This window comes from Microtus pennsylvanicus, chromosome 2, assembly GCF_037038515.1.
Source record: "Microtus pennsylvanicus isolate mMicPen1 chromosome 2, mMicPen1.hap1, whole genome shotgun sequence".
NCBI lineage: Eukaryota > Metazoa > Chordata > Mammalia > Rodentia > Cricetidae > Microtus > Microtus pennsylvanicus.
This window is the reverse complement of record NC_134580.1, coordinates 30,907,388-30,927,615: the sequence shown is the minus strand read 5'-3', so window position 1 is coordinate 30,927,615 and position 20,228 is coordinate 30,907,388. Positions and strand designations below refer to the sequence as shown.

The window sequence follows — 20,228 nt, the reverse complement described above, 5'->3', positions numbered from 1 at the left end:
CTCCCAGATACCTGCTCTGTGTAGCTCGTCGTGTGTGCACGCACGCACGTGTGTGTGTGTGTGTGTGTGTGTGTGCGCGCGCGCACGTGTGTGCTCAACACACGCCATTCTCACTTCTCTTGCAGATAGCTCCTGGATATGTCCAGTGTGCTTCTTTTTCTTTCTGTTCTGGACTCTTCCAAGTGCCTCTGAATGTTCTCTCTCTTACCCACAATAAAGCCTCCCCTTAGCCACGGAGCGGCCATTTCGGTGGTCTCTTTACTGAGCCCTAACTTAGGATTCCTTCTCGGACCAGGGCGACCCAGCGTCTCCCAGCCATTTTCAGTTTGACTCATATTTGGACAGCTAGGTCCTTCCCTGGTTTGACTCCTCCCAAGAGTGAGGCGACTGAATAATAGCACATATGGGACACTATCAGAAAACAATTAAGAACCTGAATGTAAGCCTCTACGGCGGCGGCTCTCAGCCTGTGGATCAAGACCCTTTTGGGGAAGTTGCATAACAGATATCCTGCATATCAGATATTCATAACAGTAGCAAAATTACAGTTATGAAGTAGCAGTGAAAATAATTCTATGATAATTACATGAGGAACTGTATTAAAGGGTCACAGCATTAGGAAGGCTGAGAACCACTGCTCTAGAGCCAATGACCAATTACTAGGAACACAAGAGACAGAAGAACATGCCAGTGTTGCCAAAGACGACAATAGCAATGAGAGAGACGCCCTGCAGTCAAAGCCCAGCTTCCTAGCAGAAAGAAGAAGGAGAACTCTAAGCTGATTTGAAGTGGAAATCAGTGTACTATAACGTATGGATGGTCCTTTGTTAGATTTGGTCCAAATAAACAAGTTGTTAAAATAGTAACGGGGCATCTGGAAGATGGCTGAGGTGCAAAGCACTTGTGGCATAAGTGTGGGAACCTGAGTTCAAAGTAGCAGGCCCCGCATACAAAGCCAAGCACGCCAGCATCCCTGTAACCCTGGCGCTTGGGAGGAGAGACAGGCAGGGTTGGTGGTCAGCTGACCAGCACAAGCATGAGCTCCAGATTCAGCCAGAGACAGTAATTCTACAAACAGGGAGGGAAGCAATCAAGTGAGATATCTGATGTTAACCTCTGGCCTCCACATGCAGAAACACACACACACATGCACACGGACACCAGTAATAAGGAAATTAGGGAGTTTTCTTATTTTTACATATACTTAAAATGTTTTATATTAAAATATTTTTTAAAAAATTATGATAACACAAAAAGATTTGGAGTTTGAGGATAGCCTGGGTTACATAGTGAGATCCTATCGTACTAGAAAAATAAAAAAATAAATGACTTCTTAAAAAAGGAATAATTATAGAGGTAAAGATTACCTACAAACATGTTTAGAGCATAACAATAATAAAACTTAAGCATGGCGGTGGTGTCACACGCCTTTAATCCCAGAACTCAGGATTCAGAGGCAGGCGGATCTCTATGAGTTTGAGGCCAGCCTGGTCTACAGAGTGAGCTCCAGGACAATCAGAGATATATAGAGAAATCCTGTCTTGAAAAACCACAAGAAAGGAAGGAAGGAAGGAAGGAAGGAAGGAAGGAAGGAAGGAAGGAAGGAAGGAAGGAAAATTAGTGTTTCTGGACCAAATGCACAAACATTTTTCTTTCTGATGCAGGATCTCATGTTAATCAGACTGAACTCCCAGGTTCAAGCCGTCCCCTGCCTCACCTCCCGAGTGTTGGGAATGTACGTATATGCTGCAGCACCTAACTTAGTATGTATTTGTGTGCGCGCTCATGTGTGCACTTGTGCACAAACACCATGTGTGTATGTCATGTTGGGGGGTATTTTGTCTACATGTACATATTTACATCATGTGGTTGCCTGGTGCCTGAGGAGGCCAGAATGGGGTACTGTGTCCCCTGGAACTGGAGTTACAGATAGGTGAGCGGCCACATGGATGCTGGGAACCAAACCTGGATCCTCTGGAAGAGCAGTCAGTGCTATCAGCCATGAGCCGTATCTCCATTCCTGGCATAAGTATATATGTCTCCAGTTCATACTGGCACTCAGTATATGTGTGGCCCATCCCAACCACAGTGTTGAAGGGTTGGTTCTACCCTCTTAAGCACTGCTGTCATTTGATAGGTGGAAAAGAATACAGACAGAGATTACAGCACAACAGGAGGAGGAACGGGTTTTTTCATTGCTTTCATATTTAAAATTTTAGTTCATTTAATAATATAAGATTTAAAAAAATTCAAGACATTAGACATTAGGAAATTTTATTTTAAAATATAGTTTAAAAAGATAGCAGTGTCTGCTGAGTGACAGGGTCCGACTAGGCCAGAGCATGCAGCAGGAAAATATGTATGTGTGTATATGTGTATAGATAGATAGATGGATAGATAGACAGATGAATGGATAGGTAGGTAGGTAGGTAGGTAGACAGACAGACAGACAGATGGAAGGACACTATTTGGGGCAGCAAATGTGCTGAGACATGCCCAGACCTTTCATTTCTTAGTCTTGCTACACATCCTTTCTGTGCATGTTCAGGCCATGGCTCATGGTCCACTGTGTAAGATGGCAAGGTGCCAACTGCTGAGGGTGATGAAGACAGAAAGTCCCTCACAAGCTGCATTTGCACCATCTGCAATTAGATGCATAACCAATACTCTCAGAAATAATGGGTTTATGCACGTGTCAAATCAGATCTTCTGGAAGCAAAGGAGCCACTGGATCTGAGACTCTCAGAGTGTATGTTTATATGCTAGTTTGATCCTGGGGTAAAATCAAAGGAGGAAATGCCTAGTTACCAACTTCAAAACATCAAGGGAACACAGGGCCAGAACCCCTTAACCCTTCCGCAGCTGAGGTAACATTCAGCCCCTCAGTGTTACTTTCAGGATCTCAGACAAGGTATCCTCACACACCGTCCTCCCTCCCTCTTTCCACTCTGGGATTGAGACCCTGAAACAAGGCTGGAGCACAGCAAGGCTCTACCTCCTCCTCCTTAGCCTTCTTCTTTGCGTCATCTATCTTCTTCTTTTTGCTTTCAGGCATGAGGTCATCCAGCCAGCTCAGCTCACGTTTGGAGAAGCAGAGATCCATGACTTTCCTGACGAAGACCAAGGCCAGGACCTGACAAGAAGGGAAGGTGGTAAAGGGGAGTCTTTCCTGAGGAAGTCAAGCAAAAGGACTTCCACAGCAGGTGAGGACATCTCAAGCAGAACTGCACTCTTGATGGCTGCAGCAGTAGCCACTCACTGTGGGCCACTGGCACCCAGCACGAGGCTTTTGACATTATTTACTTTTAAATTTTTATATATTTTTTTTAAATTTTTATATATTTTAAAGATATATATTGTTATGTGTACTATGTGTTTATGTATGCATGTGTACTATGTATGTATGTATGTGTACTATGCACCTATATATGCATGTGTACTATGTATCTATGTATGCACGTGCACTATGTATCAATGTATGTGTGTGTACTATGCATCTATATATGCATGTGTACTATGTATCTATGTATGCACGTGCACTATGTATCAATGTATGTGTGTGTACTATGCATCTATATATGCATGTGTACTATGTATCTATGTATGCACGTGCACTATGTATTTATGTATGCACGTGTACTATGTATCTATCTATGTGTGTGGACTATGTAACTATGTATGCACATGCACTGTGTATCTATGCATGCACGCACATGTACTATGTATCTATGTATGTGTGTGGACTATGTAACTATGTATGCACATGCACTGTGTATCTATGCATGCACGTGTACTATGCATCTATGTATGCGTGTGGACTATGCATCTATGTATGCACGTGTACTATGCATCTATGTATGTGTGTGGACTATGTAACTATGTATGCACATGCACTGTGTATCTATGCATGCACGTGTACTATGCATCTATGTATGCGTGTGGACTACGCATCTATGTATGCATGTGTACTATGCATCTATGTATGTGTGTGGACTATGTAACTATGTATGCACATGCACTGTGTATCTATGCATGCACGTGTACTATGCATCTATGTATGCGTGTGGACTATGCATCTATGTTTGCACGTGTACTATGCATCTATGTATGTGTGTGGACTATGTAACTATGTATGCACGTGTACTATGCATCTATGTATGCACTGTACTATGCATCTATGTATGCACGTGTACTATGCATCTATGTATGCACTGTACTATGCATCTATGTATGCACTGTACTATGCATCTATATATGCACGTGTACTATGCATCTATGTATGCACTGTACTATGCATCTATATATGCACGTGTACTATGCATCTATGTATGTGTGTGGACTATGTAACTATGTATGCACATGTACTGTGTATCTATGCATGCACGTGTACTATGCATCTATGTATGCGTGTGGACTACGCATCTATGTATGCACGTGTACTATGCATCTATGTATGTGTGTGGACTATGTAACTATGTATGCACGTGTACTATGCATCTATGTATGCACTGTACTATGCATCTTTGTTTGCACGTGTACTATGCATCTATGTATGTGTGTGGACTATGTAACTATGTATGCACGTGTACTATGCATCTATGTATGCACTGTACTATGCATCTATGTATGCACGTGTACTATGCATCTATGTATGCGTGTGGACTACGCATCTATGTATGCACGTGTACTATGCATCTATGTATGTGTGTGGACTATGTAACTATGTATGCACGTGTACTATGCATCTATGTATGCACTGTACTATGCATCTATGTTTGCACGTGTACTATGCATCTATGTATGTGTGTGGACTATGTAACTATGTATGCACGTGTACTATGCATCTATGTATGCACTGTACTATGCATCTATGTATGCACTGTACTATGCATCTATGTATGGTGTGGACTATGTAACTATGTATGCACGTGTACTATGTAACTATGTATGCACTGTACTATGCATCTATGTATGCACGTGTACGATGCATCTATGTATGCACTGTACTATGCATCTATGTATGCACGTGTACTATGCATCTATGTATGCACGTGTACTATGCATCTATGTATGCACTGTACTATGCATCTATGTATGCACTGTACTATGCATCTATGTATGCACGTGTACTATGCATCTATGTATGCACGTGTACTATGCATCTATGTATGCACTGTACTATGCATCTATGTATGCACTGTACTATGCATCTATGTATGCACGTGTACTATGCATCTATGTATGCACGTGTACTATGCATCTATGTATGCACTGTACTATGCATCTATGTATGCACTGTACTATGCATCTATGTATGCACTGTACTATGCATCTATGTATGCACGTGTACTATGCATCTATGTATGCACGTGTACTATGCATCTATGTATGCACTGTACTATGCATCTATGTATGCACTGTACTATGCATCTATGTATGCACTGTACTATGCATCTATGTATGCACTGTACTATGCATCTATGTATGCACTGTACTATGCATCTATGTATGCACTGTACTATGCATCTATGTATGCACTGTACTATGCATCTATGTATGCACTGTACTATGCATCTATGTATGCACGTGTACTATGCATCTATGTATGCACGTGTACTATGCATCTATGTATGCACGTGTACTATGTAACTATGTATGCACTGTACTATGCATCTATGTATGCACTGTACTATGCATCTATGTATGCACGTGTACTATGCATCTATGTATGCACGTGTACGATGCATCTATGTATGCACGTGTACTATGCATCTATGTATGCACGTGTACTATGCATCTATGTATGCACTGTACTATGCATCTATGTATGCACGTGTACTATGCATCTATGTATGCACGTGTACTATGTAACTATGTATGCACTGTACTATGCATCTATGTATGCACTGTACTATGCATCTATGTATGCACTGTACTATGCATCTATGTATGCACTGTACTATGCATCTATGTATGCACGTGTACTATGCATCTATGTATGCACGTGTACTATGCATCTATGTATGCACGTGTACTATGTAACTATGTATGCACATGTACTATACATCTATGTATGCACTGTACTATGCATCTATATATATGCACGTGTACTATGCATCTATGTATGCACGTGTACTATGCATCTATGTATGCACGTGTACTATGCATCTATGTATGCACTGTACTATGCATCTATATATGCACGTGTACTATGTATCTATGTATGTGTGTGAACTATGTAACTATGTATGCACGTGTACTATGCATCTATGTACATGCTCACTATGTGAATGCCTGGTGCCATGGAGGTTAGAGAAGGAATCAGTTTACCAGGAACTGACATTTAACCGACAACATAAATGAACTGAGCCTCCATTATTCAAACTTAAGCAAATTCAGACCCATGAGACAACATGAAGAGCAGGGAAGTAAGGCAATGCCACATGAGTAGCTAAGGTAGCAGAAGTCAGAGACAGACAGCAGCACTGTGGGTGCCTCCACATTTGCAGAAAAGGAGAATGAGGGGTGACAGCCTCAAGTCTCTGTTTTGCAGTAAGGGTCTAGACATGGATAGTGATGTTGGTACCTCAACAATGTTCTTAATCCCCCTGACCCATACCCTTAAAAGTGGTGAATACACGCTGGGTAATGATGGAGCACGCCTCTAATCCCAGCACTCTGGAGGGAGGGGCAGGTGGGTCTCTGAGTTCCAGGACAGCCAGGGCTACATAGCGGAATCTTGTCTTGAAAATTCAAATAAATACATAAATAAATGGTGAACACAGAAACTTTATGGTATACATTTTTTTAACCACTGCTTCAAAAAAATAACATCGATATTTTTTATTAAAGCAACCTTCACTCAGTAACCAGGCCACATACCTTAATCCCAGCACTCAGGAGGCAGAGGTAGGCAGATCTCTGAGTTCTAGGCCAGCCTGATCTACAGAGTGAGTTCTAGGACATCCAGGGCTACACAGAGAAACCATCTGGGGTGGGGGGTAGGGGGACGGGAGAGAACCCTTACCATCATTGGGAAAACAATGGCAGCTGGCGATGCCTTGATTACCCAGAGCAGGACGAGGCAGGTGAGCTGGATGAGGGTGAAGAGGTGGACTTTCCGCAGGGGCACGTGCCGCAGGTAGATGAAATCTGGCTGGTGTTTTGCAGGCATCCCAAAAAGCTTCAGACGATCAAAGAACTGGAAGGAAGAAGACACACTGGCTCTGGAGGTCCCTGGTTAGGAACCTCAAGCCCACGGTAGCCCCCACACCTGCCGCGCACAGCAGCTGGGGCCATTTCTCCCGGTGAGAAGGGAAACTGGTCTCTGAGACAACAGATTTGGCCAAGGCCTGGAAGTGGCAGTCAAGATGAAAAGCCACCTTTTCTAGTTCCAGGTGCAGCCCCCGCCCAATACACACACTGCAGCTGCAGAGTGTTCCCAGGTGGGTGACCAGAAGCCAACTGCACCTTTGAGCGTACTATCAAAACCAACTCCACCCAGGCGTGGCTACACAGACAGGCTGGGTCAAAAGTTTGGCCACGAGTTTGAAGCCAGTCTAGGCTACACTGTGGGTCCCCAGTCGAACTGAGCTACAGAACAGGACACTGTTTAAATGAAGAAATTCTCTCTCCACAAATCCCTAAGTTCCCAAACCCAGCTCTTTTGCTTCTTCTTTGAAAGGTTTGAAGCTCCTGATTTACAAGATCAAAAAAGACCTCTTCAAATTCTGGATCGAGGATGATGTTCTGGGGCTAGAAAGATGGTCCAGGAGAAGGGCTGGTGTGCAAGCCTGACGACCTGAGTTCAAATCCTGGGATCCATATGAAGGTGGAAGGAGAGAAACAGCTCCGCAAAGTGTCCTTTGACTACACATGCCTGCTGCAGCATGTGCACCCACAAACACACACACACTCCACCACCATGCATGTGGAAGTCAAAGGACGACTTATAGAAGTTGGTTCTCTTCTTCAACCACAGGTTCCAAGGATGGAACTCAGATTCGTCAGGCTTGGTAGCAAGTGCCTTCTGGGCTTAGTAGTAAGCATCTTAAGGGCTTGGTAGCAAGTCCTTTCCTGCTGAGCCATCTTGGTCATTCTTTGGTTCTTGAATAATGTTTCAGGTCCTGATCTACAGGAATTTGACAAAGTACCCCTGGTTTAATGCCAAATAATCACAACACGACTGTGACATCAAGCCGTGTCATCCTGCAGACAGGCCTCTCACACCAGCACGACCGTATTTCGTACCCCATATCTGAAGACATTTCTTAGCCAATGTCTCAGGAACCGGCTGTGCCTCTCTGGTCAAGACAAGTGAATATAGCAAGAGCCATGGCCCAGCTGAACCACACAGTACCTGGATTCCATGCAGAGAAGAGACTCCCATGTAGAGGAAAACTCCATAAAGCACTGGCATCGGGATAAACTGCAGACAAGGGAGCAAGACAGGAAATGAAGGACACCAGCAGGACTTAAAGCCGTCAAGTCTTATTTCTTTTTTTTTTTTTTGAGACAGGGTCTTACTGTGTGGCCTTAGCTGGCATGGAACTCAATATGTAGACCAGGCTTGCCTTGAACTCACAGACACCTGCCCATCTTTGCCTCCAGAGTGCTGGGTTAAAGGCCTGTGCTACCGTGTACATCTATATACATTTTAAACTCTGAACATAAAAGCAAGCCACAGACAACTTCATAAATCCCTCCTTCCATTAAAGTGGGAACAAAAGGATAAGTCAATGATGATCAAAATCTTTTTATTTTGAAATGAAATTGTTACCCATATGTAACACGTGTCTCCTCCAGCTTCTCCCTCTGCCAACCATCCTCCTTCCTCAACATGAGGACACAGATGGGGTAGCTACACAGTTACGGTCATGTGCACACACTCATGATCATGCACACTCATGTACACACATTTGTGGTCATGTACACACACATTCACAGTCATCATGTGCAAGCACACATGCATACACATGTGCACACACATGTATACACGTATACATTGTGCTCATGTACACACACTGTGGTCATGTGCACACACTGTGGTCATGTGCACACACATGTATACACACCGTGCTCATGTACACACACTTGTGGTCATGTGCACGCACATATATACATAAACATACACACACACTTGCGGTCATGTGCACACACATGCACACACACGTGCACACATGTGCACACACATGTATACATTGTGCTCATGTACACACACTGTGGTCATGTACACACACATGCATACACATGTGCACACACATGTATACACGTACACATTGTGCTCATGTACACACACTGTGGTCATGTGCATGCACATATATACATAAACATACACGCACACACTTGTGGTCATGTGCACACACATGCATACACATGCACACACACATGTATACACATACACATTGTGCTCATGTACACACACTTGTGGTCATGTGCACGCACATGCATACACATGCACATACACATGTGTGGTCAAATGCAAACACATACATCACTGTTGTGATTTAAATCTTCCATATTCATTGTCAGGTACCTCCTCAGAAACTTAATGCATTTTGCCACAAACTATAAAAAATTCATTTTTATTGACCTAGAGACTTGAGGGCAGCAGAGAGGAAACTAGCTGAGAACATGTTGTCATGCTGGGTTTTTACGTGGTGGACACAGCATGTGAACGTGGCTTTCCTGTCACATCATGTCTTTCAGCTTCCACACAGTTGGCCTTGAATTTGCTGTGCACAGAAGGAAGGTCTTAAACATGATTTTCCTACCTCTACCACGTCCCCACCCTGCCTGGCTTCTGCAGTGCTGAGCCCAGCTTCCTGTATGCCTAGTCTCTCGGTTTGCTTTTACCCTGGGCTAAAGAACAACCCGACTCCTCCTGGGGTTACAGAGTCCACACTGGATTCTCGTGTTACCCCACTCTAGAGTGACATCCTGGTCTGCTGACGAGTCTGCAGCACTGCTGGACGGTTGTCTGTGCCGCTGAGTCTATTACCAACCTGATAAAACTTAAGAGTCACCTGGAAAGAGGAAATGTCAGTAAAGAACAGCCTGTGGGCATATCTTGGTTAATGATTACTGTGGAGCCTACTGTGGGCAGCAGCATCCCTAGGCAAATGGGCCCGGATTGTATAAGAAGGTCAGCTGGGCATGGACCAGCGTATGAGCCAATATGCCACATGGTTTCTACTTCAGTTCCACCCTGCCTTTCCTTCATGATGGACTGTTACCTAGAAGTACAAGGTGAAATAAACCCTTTCCTCCCCAAGTGGTTTTTGGTCATTGTCTTTATCACAGCAGTAAAAAAAACATACTAGAATAATATCTACAATCCTGTCAATCAAGAGGCAGAGGCAGGACAACTGCCACAAGTTCAAGGCCAGCCTAGTCTACATAGTGAGTTTTAGCCAGCCAGGGCCATATAAGACCTGTATAAAAAAAAATCCCAGGAGTAAGAAGGGCTGGGACAAGGCTCAGCACACAGTGTTTGCTTTGCATGCAGAGGCCCTGGGTTGGTCCTCCAACATGAAGGGACCTATTCAAAAAAGAAAGAAAATGGCTAGACAGTAGTCCATCAGATGACTTATTACATTTTATAATTACCATGTTTGTTTTCTTAAGCATATTTAATGGCCTTACTCACAAGGATGAACTCTTCCGGGGCAGGGATCTGCATATTTATATATCGGAGCCACTGCATCCCCAGCAGGGTTCCTGGCACAAAGACCCTCAATGACTGATTACCTTTAAGACAGCCGTCATGAAGACCGAGCAGCCCATCAGCACGAAGATCATAAGGCCTGTAACTCTCTGCTCTCGGATGCCCAGGAACTTGGGCTGTTCCCCAGGAGCAGAACACTCAGACTCCAGCTTGAGGCTGTTCACATGCGTGATGGACAGGACAGTCGCAGCCACAAACCAAGGCAGCCCCATGATGGAACAGACGCCCAGCATGACGGCCACCATCAGCAAGTCCAGATGGTAGCCACAGCCTTTCTGTGGGGAAACAGGCACCTTCAGTGAGCCGGCTGAAGCAGGTCGTGTAACGGTGAGCTAAAGGCTTCAGACTCAAAGCTATCAGGAGTGTAAGGGAAAGAGTCTGGAGAATTCTTATAGCCCTCCCAGTTAGGAGGAAACAGAAGAAAAAGGGAAGTTTGGTTTGTCCTATATATATGCAAATATCTGGTCTTTATACAGTGGCCTCCAGCTTCCTTTGCCTGAGTCTCACAGATTCAAAACCAGCCTCCTCTAGAAGAGCAGCAGAAAGCAAGCCACATAGTGACCATTCTAGATACTAGAGAGCAACGCTTTTATTGAGCTCTTGGACACCGTCCCCATCCTTGCTAAGTCTGGATTTTGCCATAGAGATAGAAGGCGTGTGGCATCTCACTAATATGGGAGTCAGAGCTAACCCTAGTCTGTAATCCTAAACTCAAGATTCATCTTAAAGCCTCACGCTGGATCTCAGCGGGAGAAATCTTGCTCCTGGAAAAGCTATTTGGTTGTTGATTCAGAAGTGTAGCTATTTAGGACCAGCAGGACCTCGGGCCACCCATCTCTACACAGTCTGAGAGGGGAGTACTGAGTCCACACTCCTCCCACACCACATCTCAGGGTCCACTGTTCTCACCTCCAGCAATGAAAAGCCCTTCTGAGACTTTATTCAGTTCAGTTCCTGGTAGAGCCAGGCCTATCCTAAAATACAAACATTAAGAAGCTGCCATTTCAGCTGTCCAGATTGGAAGCTCTGGTTACCTTGAGCTTATGCTCCTTCCTGTTAATGATGACGGCGGTGATCTGCTGGTCCATGAATATCAGGATAGTGCAGAGGAGAGCCGGGATAACCGCAGCTATCACGGTCCACCAGGGGTTAGGGCCGACGGGACTAACAAACCATCCCCGGTCATCCCGTGTTGGCTGAGAGATTAAAAACAAGCTGGATTTTTGCATCTTAACTCTGGAGATTCGAGCAAAACAAACCAAGCTTAATCATTAGTCTACTCTTCTTTTTGTTCTCATTTGAATGAAAATCCTTAGAAAAACAAAACAAAACATGAAATACAGCAACCCCTGAGGAAATCTCTGGCCTTTTCCCCCAAATCCCCCTCAGCAATCAATCATCACTTAACAGCTTCCTGTGGAATATTCCTTAATCCTACATGGCCTTCTATTTATTCCCCAAGTCCCCAAGTGCAGAGAAAGCAACTTTATCTCAATGTCAGTCCAAGTAAATTTATTAGTAACTAAATCTGTTGTTTAAAATAAAATGACTTCCCGAGACAAATGTCCGTAATGCGGATGATTCTCGCCACTCCTCCCGGAGCTGAGGACTATCTGAAGTACAAACAACAGCCATGTGGACCCTGGTCACTACGATTTTTGTCCATCAGCCCTCAGCAGAGGTGAAAAGGAGCCCAGGAACTGGAGACTTAAAGAGTCCCAGAGCTTGGGGATGTCTGACCTAGGACCCTCTTTCAATGGCTTTTTTTTAATATTTATTTATTTATTATGTATACAATATTCTGTCTGTATGCCTGAAGGCCAGAAGAGGGCGCCAGACCTCTTTACAGATGGTTGTGAGCCACCATGTGGTTGCTGGGAATTGAACTCAGGACCTTTGGAAAAGCAGGCAATGCTCTTAACCACTGAGCCATCTCTCCAGCCCTTCAATGGCTTTCTAAGCATTTGTTCAAACTCCGAGCCCCACCCTTGGTGCACACCAAGAACAGACAAATGGTACCGGAGGAGAATGACCCCAAACTCAGCAAATACAAGAGAGATCGCTATGTCTGGAGCATTTGGCTGCTACATTAGTTACGACACTTGGATTAAAGAACTCTTCAGTAATGCTGGGAAGTCCTGGATTTTGAATTAGTTAAATAATTCTAAAACTTTACAACCTCTGTTTCCATAGTAAGACTATGTAGGCATAGGTAGTAGTTAAGTTCTCAGGCCACCACGGAAGCTTGCTAATGCTTTAATGATATTATAGGTGGTCGCTCAGCCGGGCCTGCTATCTCTGTCGACTCCATCAGCTGGGTTACACTGCTCTCTAACACTGCAGGGTAACAGCACGCAACTGCTGTAGCTAAGAGCGGTCTAGAGATGCTGGAAGAACAGAGGCGCTTGCACACAGGCTGTCTGCAAATACAGCGTTTCCTTTCTAGAACGGAGCACAGAACTAGTCCCCAGTGGATAAGAAGTGACTATGCCAGCCTTCAGCCGGCCTTGGGAGCTGGGGCTGGCTACGTAAGGAGAGAAGGCAAGAGACTGCTTCTTCTCTGCTTCCTAAGCTGTCTGTACCAGCCACATTTCCTCGGATCTTCTCCTGCCTCCCAGAGGTCCCAGAAATCAACTCAGGTCTTAAGCCTGTGCACCATAGAACTTCCCCAAGGACTGCTTAATGCTCCAAATTTGCCTGCTTTTATACAAAATCTATTTGTCCTGTAGCCAGCTAGGTATTAGAGACAAAGCTGATAGTGACCATTCACACAGGCATAAGAACACCATGCCCTTGGAGGAGTTTCTTAACCCTTTCAGCATTTTAACAAGTTTAACAAAATTAAACAGACAAAAGAGAGGGAGAGAGAGAGAGTCCTTATAGAGAGGAAGAGGGCAAAGTTGCTCACTATGGAGTATCCCTGCCTGTCCTGGAACTAGCTCTATAGACCAGGCTGGCCTCAAATTCACAGAGACCTGCCTGCCTCTGTCTCCCGAATGCTGGGATTAAGGAGTGCGCCGTGGAGCCTCGAGAACCGCCTCTACTACCGTCTGTCTTCCTGCCATCCTCAGCCCCTCCTGCTCTGGAGTTTTCTGAAGAAGCTGAGCATATCCAGGCTCTCTGCCTTCTCCACCCAATGAGGATCTGTGGAGTTAACTAAGCTCGGCTCTCCAGTCTCGTCTGCTTATAACCCTTGCACTGAAATAGAGTTGGGATCCCAATGAATCAGCAGAATTTCGGTTTGCATATGAGCTGTTAAACTGCTATGGATTATAAATAAACAAACGTAAAATATGGTTGAAGAGATGTCCTGATGGCTTAGCAGGAGCCCTGGACTCCAAACAAGATCTTCTTAGGTCTTACGTCATTTTTCCTCCTTCCCAGTTCCTTAAAGTTGGAGCTCTGTGAAGCATCACCCAAGTGCTCCTGGGGCCACCTCTCCACCAGCACATCTTTATGGAAATGGCATTTTCCATTCAACTAAAGCTTAGCAGGGCAGGTATTCATAACAACACACATTACCTTTTGCCTACTGGACCTTTGAGCTCAACTTCAGACCCATCTACACTCAGGATCTACGCACCTTGAACACACTGGGAACCTGAAGCTTTGGCGATGGGACTCCAATCAAGAAGTCGATGATCACCATTGTGAAGATGGTGAGGAAGACGGCAAAGTCGCTCACCATGGAGCGTGCCTGGCGTGAGAAAGAATCAGAGCAGAGAAGTTAGCACCTCAAGAGCTACTGTTCCTCAGAAAACACTTAGCAGCTGAACTACACAAACTAGTTAATCAAGACTATTTTAGTATACTCAAAGTGATGCACAACGTTTGTGTGCTTAATATGGAGCAACAAACCTCTGACCACATCCACATCTAATGTATCAAGACCAGTCTCTAGAGAGCCCCGACTGGGGTGCACAGGTCCGGCCGAGGTTGTCTTAGCAGCAGCACCTTAACGTCCTCCCCACATCCTGGATCCATCCACTCCATCCACAGGGCCTATCAGCCAATATTCAGAACATGCCCAGAACCTGAGCCTGACTTGTCACCCCAGCTGTGCCCACACTCGGCCACAGTCCCTGCCATCTCTCAGTGGGGTAACTGCTTCACCTTTGCCCTCCAGTGCTGTCCCACCTGTTCATGCTGCTCTAGCCTCCTCCCTTTAGTGTGCCGCTCTCATGCCAGCTCTGACGCCAGCCCAGCTCGCTCCCCCTCCGCATCTTGGCCTGACTAGGCTTCTGCCAGTGACCTCTGCGAACTCAAGTCCCCTGCAGTTTAACTCAAACACTCTTTTTTTTCTTGAGACAGGAGAAAAAGACAGGGACTCTAAGGGGACACTGGAAGGGAGAGATCCGCCCACTCTGGAATTCGCCTGCAGAGAGTGCTGGTGTTCCTGAAGCTGTGAAGACAAGAGGGACCTGGGCTGGAGAGATGGCTCAGAGGTTAAGAGCATTGCCTGCTCTTCCAAAGGTCCTGAGTTTAATTTCCAGCAACCACATGGTGGCTCACAACCACCTGTAATGGGGTCTGGTGCCCTCTTCTGGCCTGCAGGCACACAGACATAATAAATAAATAAATAAAAAAGAAAAAAATTAAAAAAAATAAAATAAAAATAAAGACAAGAGGGCCTGAATGTCTGCAGGCTGGGGTGTCAACTACATCAGCACTCCTCGCTTGGCCCTACATCTAAACAGTGCACCACAGGGCACAACCTCACAATCTCATATAAAAGACAATACTTTCGGAGAATTTTTAAGTAAACCAGCTTGTTGTTGTTTTGTTTATGAACTCACACATGGGTACATGTGCATATATGTGCACGTGTACTGGAGAACCAGAGGTCACCCTTGGGCACCCTTTAGAAGCACCATCACCCGCTCTGAGACAGGGAGCCTGGAGCCCACCAGTTAGGCTAGAGTGGTCGCCAGCAAGCCCCAGGGACCCGTCTACACCTTCCTACAACTAGAATCACAAGTGTGCGCCATGACACTGGGCCTTTTTACCTGAGTTCACGTTTTTTTACCACCACGGTCTCATGTTTACAAGGCAAGCACTTTACTAATGAAGCTATCTCCCAGAGGCCTAATAAGCTTTTACTTAATTTTTAAGTTTCAATCCTCAAACCTTGCTGTGAATTATACCCTGTGAGTACAGTAACTTATTATATGCCACTAACGGCATCTAAGTGTGACTCTGCACGTAATTAAGGGCATCGGCTTGTCTTCAGTGTGTACTGTCCTTGCCCTACAAGGCCATGTCTAAATACTTTAAATAAACTCACCAATTTTGTTCACGCCAGCTCATCTGAAATTCTTTTCTGTGGTGTATGTTATTCCCCAGAAGGCCCCTGAGCGTAGCTCGCCTGGGAAACTACATTTCCTAGGAGCCCCTAGTGTTCCACGCAAAGGCTGCGCAGGCGCAGAACGTGGTGTTTGATGCACGTGCGTGGTGAACCCTTTAAAAGCTGGAAAGCCGTCTGTTTGTTCTCTTTTCCCCTTCTCTCCCTCATGCTGCAATAAAGCTCGTGCTCCACGTGGGTTTTGTTGCGTCCTCCTTTCGTAAACAAGAAGAGCAAGCAAGAAGCAGACAGAACAGAAGAACATTGGTGCCAAAACGACTCGGGAGACCCGTCCGCCCCAGATCTCCACTCGGGGCCAGAGCTTCGGCTTTGCCCAGAATTCCCTCCTCGCTCCAAGGCACGATCAGGACCGAGGACCGCTCCAGAACAAGACCCAAGTAGTCCACCTGCCTGAAAGTGGCCCAAAGCTCAATCGTGAGTTTCCCCTTTCGGCTATCTGAACTGCCCCTCTCGCCCGGAAATTGAGCTCCCGGCTTCCCTCTAACCCGGAAATTGTCTGGTTGAGCCCCCGGCTTTCTCTGGGGTGCTAACACTCACACACCCGCCCCTCCGGCCCTCCACCCTCGGCTGGACCCGTGTTTTCACCTGCGCCTGGAAGCTTCCAGTTCTCACCTCTTCTTTCTGCTCTTTTTCTGTCCTCTCTGCCTAAGGCTCACTACGGTATGAGCGCTTCGGCTGCAATGGGCGGCCTTCAGGCCTAACTGTTCCCTCCTACCCGGGACTTCCTTCCTGTCGGAGGCTAGGATGGTTCAGTCAGGCTATAACACTGCCCCCTGGTCACTCGGACGCCTGTGTCCAGGGCTTGCCAGTGTTCGTGAAATCTTTTGGGTGTCTTTTGCGGGTGTTTCCACGGTTCTAGCCATGGGTGCTAAGCCTTCAAAAACAGTTCCCCCATCCTCTCCCCTAGGACAGCTTTTGGAAGCTCTTCAGCCTCATGCCCTAATTCCTTCCATTAAGTTATCTACACTTATCCGTCTCTGCTCAAAAACATGGCCAAAATATTCATTAGACGGAAATTTTAAATGGCCTCCTCATGGCTCCTTTGACCCCGATATTCTATTGCCACCGTTCAGCTAAGTGGAAAGAAATGATGTATATAATGGCGTTCTTTTACATGGCCCTTAAAACTGACCTCTCTGCTGCTGCTCACGGTTCACCTGCCCACATGGTCTTAGCAATGCCGTCCCTCCAGGAACCCTCTGCTCCTGCCATGGACCCTGCGGACGAACCTCTACCTCCCCTCTCGTCTCCGAGAGTCACCTCCTCCCGCTCTGCCCGATCAAGCGACACCTCACCTAAGCCTTCTTCTTCCAAAGTTTCTTCCAGGCATACAAAGCCCTCACCTGAGCTTTCTCACTATGATACCTCACGTAAACCTTTCAGTTCTAGGTCTCCAGAAGTCCCACGTAAATCTTCCAGGTCCAGGCATAAGAGAACCTCACCTAACCTTTCTCCTTCTAGGTCCCCGGAGACCCCACCCAAATCCTATTCCAGATCTAAAAGAGTCTCACTTAAACACCCTTCTTCTGCCAGCAGGTCTCCATCCGGCTCCTCAGGCTCTGCTTCCTTCCATCCCCCCTCTCCTCGTCATAGGTCATATAAGTCATCAGAAGTCTCTTCAGATTCATCCTCCCCATCTCCCTCCCACCCTACTCCGCCTCCTCGGTCTTCCAAAGCCCTGCAAGTTCCCCTTCCTCTCCCTCTCGCGCCGGCCCTCCGCTCACGCGTTCACGTGCCGCCACGGAGCCTAATCCTAACCAAGCCAAGCCTGCTGCCATCCTGCCGCTGCGGGAGGTGGCTGGTGCAGATGGGTTGGTTAGGGTTTGTGTTCCGTTTTCCCTGTCGGAACTTTCCCATATAGCCAAATTACTTGGGTCCTATACATCTAATCCTACCACTTTTATAAAAGAATTTAAATATATTACTCAATCCTACAACCTTACTTTCCACGACATTTTTATGATCCTGTCTAATAACTTACCTCCCGAAAGGAGGACGCAACAAAACCCACGTGGAGCGCGAGCTTTATTGCAGCATGAGGGAGAGAAGGGGAAAAGAGAACGAACAGATGGCTTTCCAGCTTTTAAAGGGTTCCCCACTCACGTGCATCTGAAAGACCCCCGTCCAGCTTGCTAAGCAGCTTAGCACCAGATGAAAGACCCCCCCGCCCAGCTTGTTAAACAACTTAGCACCGGTAACACCATTTTGCAAGGCTTGTACTGAATATTCAGGGTTTAAACAAAGGGCAGTTTAGAAGCTGCCAAAACGAGATAGAGACACCTGTGGCTGGGCCGGGAGGAAGGGGAATACCGAGAATGTGGCTGGGTGTCCTCTGTCCCAGGTGGGGAGGAACGGTGAATACTGAGGAAGACACCATGTCTGCCCTAGATAAGAGCCAAGGCAGCCCATATCTGAATTTTCGGGAACTAAGGGACCTTGTCCTGACCTGAACTCGGCCACATTCAAACTGACCAATGAAAACCCTGTAACTACACTTCTCGCTTCTGTACCGCGCTTTTTGCTCCCCAAAACATATATAAACCCATTACCCCGACCTGAAGGCGCACAAGTCCTCCGAGAGACTTTGTTGCCCCAGGTACCTGTGTATCTGAATAAACCTCTTGCTGTTTGCATCCGTACAAGTGGTCTCGCTGTTCCTTGGGAAGGATCTCCCCAGAGAAAAGACACTCTTGGAGGGTCTTTCACATCAAACACCACGTTCTGCGCCTGCGCAGCCTTTGCGTGGAACACTAGGGGCTCCTAGGAAATGTAGTTCCCCAGGCGAGCTATGCTCAGGGCCTTCTGGGGAATAACAGTGTAGTCAAGGACTGGCTTTAACTCAAACACCTCAGGCTAGAGCTTTGTTGGACAGAGTCCTCTCAGCACTGCTAACACCCTTATGGTACCACTGAAAACTTGCCATCCCCTCCCCCATGACTTCTTTCCTGTTTCATTTTTTCCAATAAAGCTTATTTCTTGTTTGTGTCTGTGTGTGTGGTGTGTGTACACCTGCACATGTATCGTGTGTGCATGTTTGTGATATGTATGCATTTATGTGTGTGTGGTATGTGTGTATTTGTGTGCATTTAGTAGTATATACATGCGTGTGCTTGTGTGTGTGGTGTGTGTTTATGTGTGTATTGTATGTGTTTGTGCGCATGTATTCCCATTCATTTTAAGGCCTATCCCAAGAGGATCACCCCATTTTAGAGCTTAGATGAGCTTTAATAACAGATAGGGACAAGAACCCTGGTCTCAGCTCCCCACAGAGAGGAGGTAAAGACATCTTGGCACACACAGCATCATTACTAATGTCCCTTTTCTCTGAGGCCTCAGATCTGAAGCACACTCTCCATGGTTTTGTTCATCCCTCACTGTTCTGTGCATTCTCTGAGTACTCAGACCCTGACCACCCCACACTTACCCAGGCTTGGCAACTGGTCAGGTTCTAGCAGCCACTTGTCAACTATTTGTCTAGATAGGAAACAGACTGTGAACTTATTAATGTGTTGCTTCCCTCAGCTACTCTGCAAACTCACTAACGCCTGTGAATGGGCTTTAAACATGGATTAAACATGGATTTAATCATGGTAAACAACCGAGCCTCCCTCCCCCATACTCTAGTATGTGGATGTGCCTAAACGGTGGACTGGCTGAAGCCATGGCTCACACGGCTGCTCAACTCGGGCCTCTAGCTCTGCTCTGCCTGAACCAGCAGAAATCCTGCCTGGGACATGAACAATGGCTCTTGAGGCTTCAGATGGTCAGGGAAGGAATCCAAGACAAAGACCAGCCCGGGCTGGTTCCTGCAGCCACAGAGTTTGTAACCTATGTCAGGAACCATGCCTAGGAAGGGGCTTCTGGGTCCTTTACAGAACATAAGTCAATCTCTCCAACATGCAAGCTCTAGTTTTATATCCCATGTGTCTCAGAATCTCAGACACGAACTTGAACAGCCTTCTGGAACCAAGAAGGGGACAGTACCACCACCTTCAACCTACCCGGTCCTTTTCAATCAGAAAGGCTTTAGGCATCCTCACTCCATACCACGGAGCTGTGAAGGAGGCTGCCACGCACTGGAAAACCCTGCCCCCGTGCAGCTTATCAGGAAAGCTGGTACGCTCCATGCTGCCAATCTCC

General features: G+C 46.1%; 1 protein-coding gene across 1 annotated transcript in view; it reads right to left on the bottom strand.

Moving 5' to 3' along the window:
* Slc4a8 (solute carrier family 4 member 8) overlaps window positions 1-20,228 on the bottom strand; it is a 147,236-nt gene that overhangs the window by 7,875 nt on the left and 119,133 nt on the right. The window contains exons 17-22 of the mRNA XM_075960704.1: window positions 14,310-14,423; window positions 11,761-11,922; window positions 10,750-11,001; window positions 8,360-8,428; window positions 7,028-7,201; window positions 2,996-3,133 (exon numbers count right to left, since the gene is read on the bottom strand). Of these exons, the coding sequence (XP_075816819.1) occupies window positions 2,996-3,133; window positions 7,028-7,201; window positions 8,360-8,428; window positions 10,750-11,001; window positions 11,761-11,922; window positions 14,310-14,423 (909 nt within the window). The remainder of the gene's footprint in view (window positions 1-2,995; window positions 3,134-7,027; window positions 7,202-8,359; window positions 8,429-10,749; window positions 11,002-11,760; window positions 11,923-14,309; window positions 14,424-20,228) is intronic.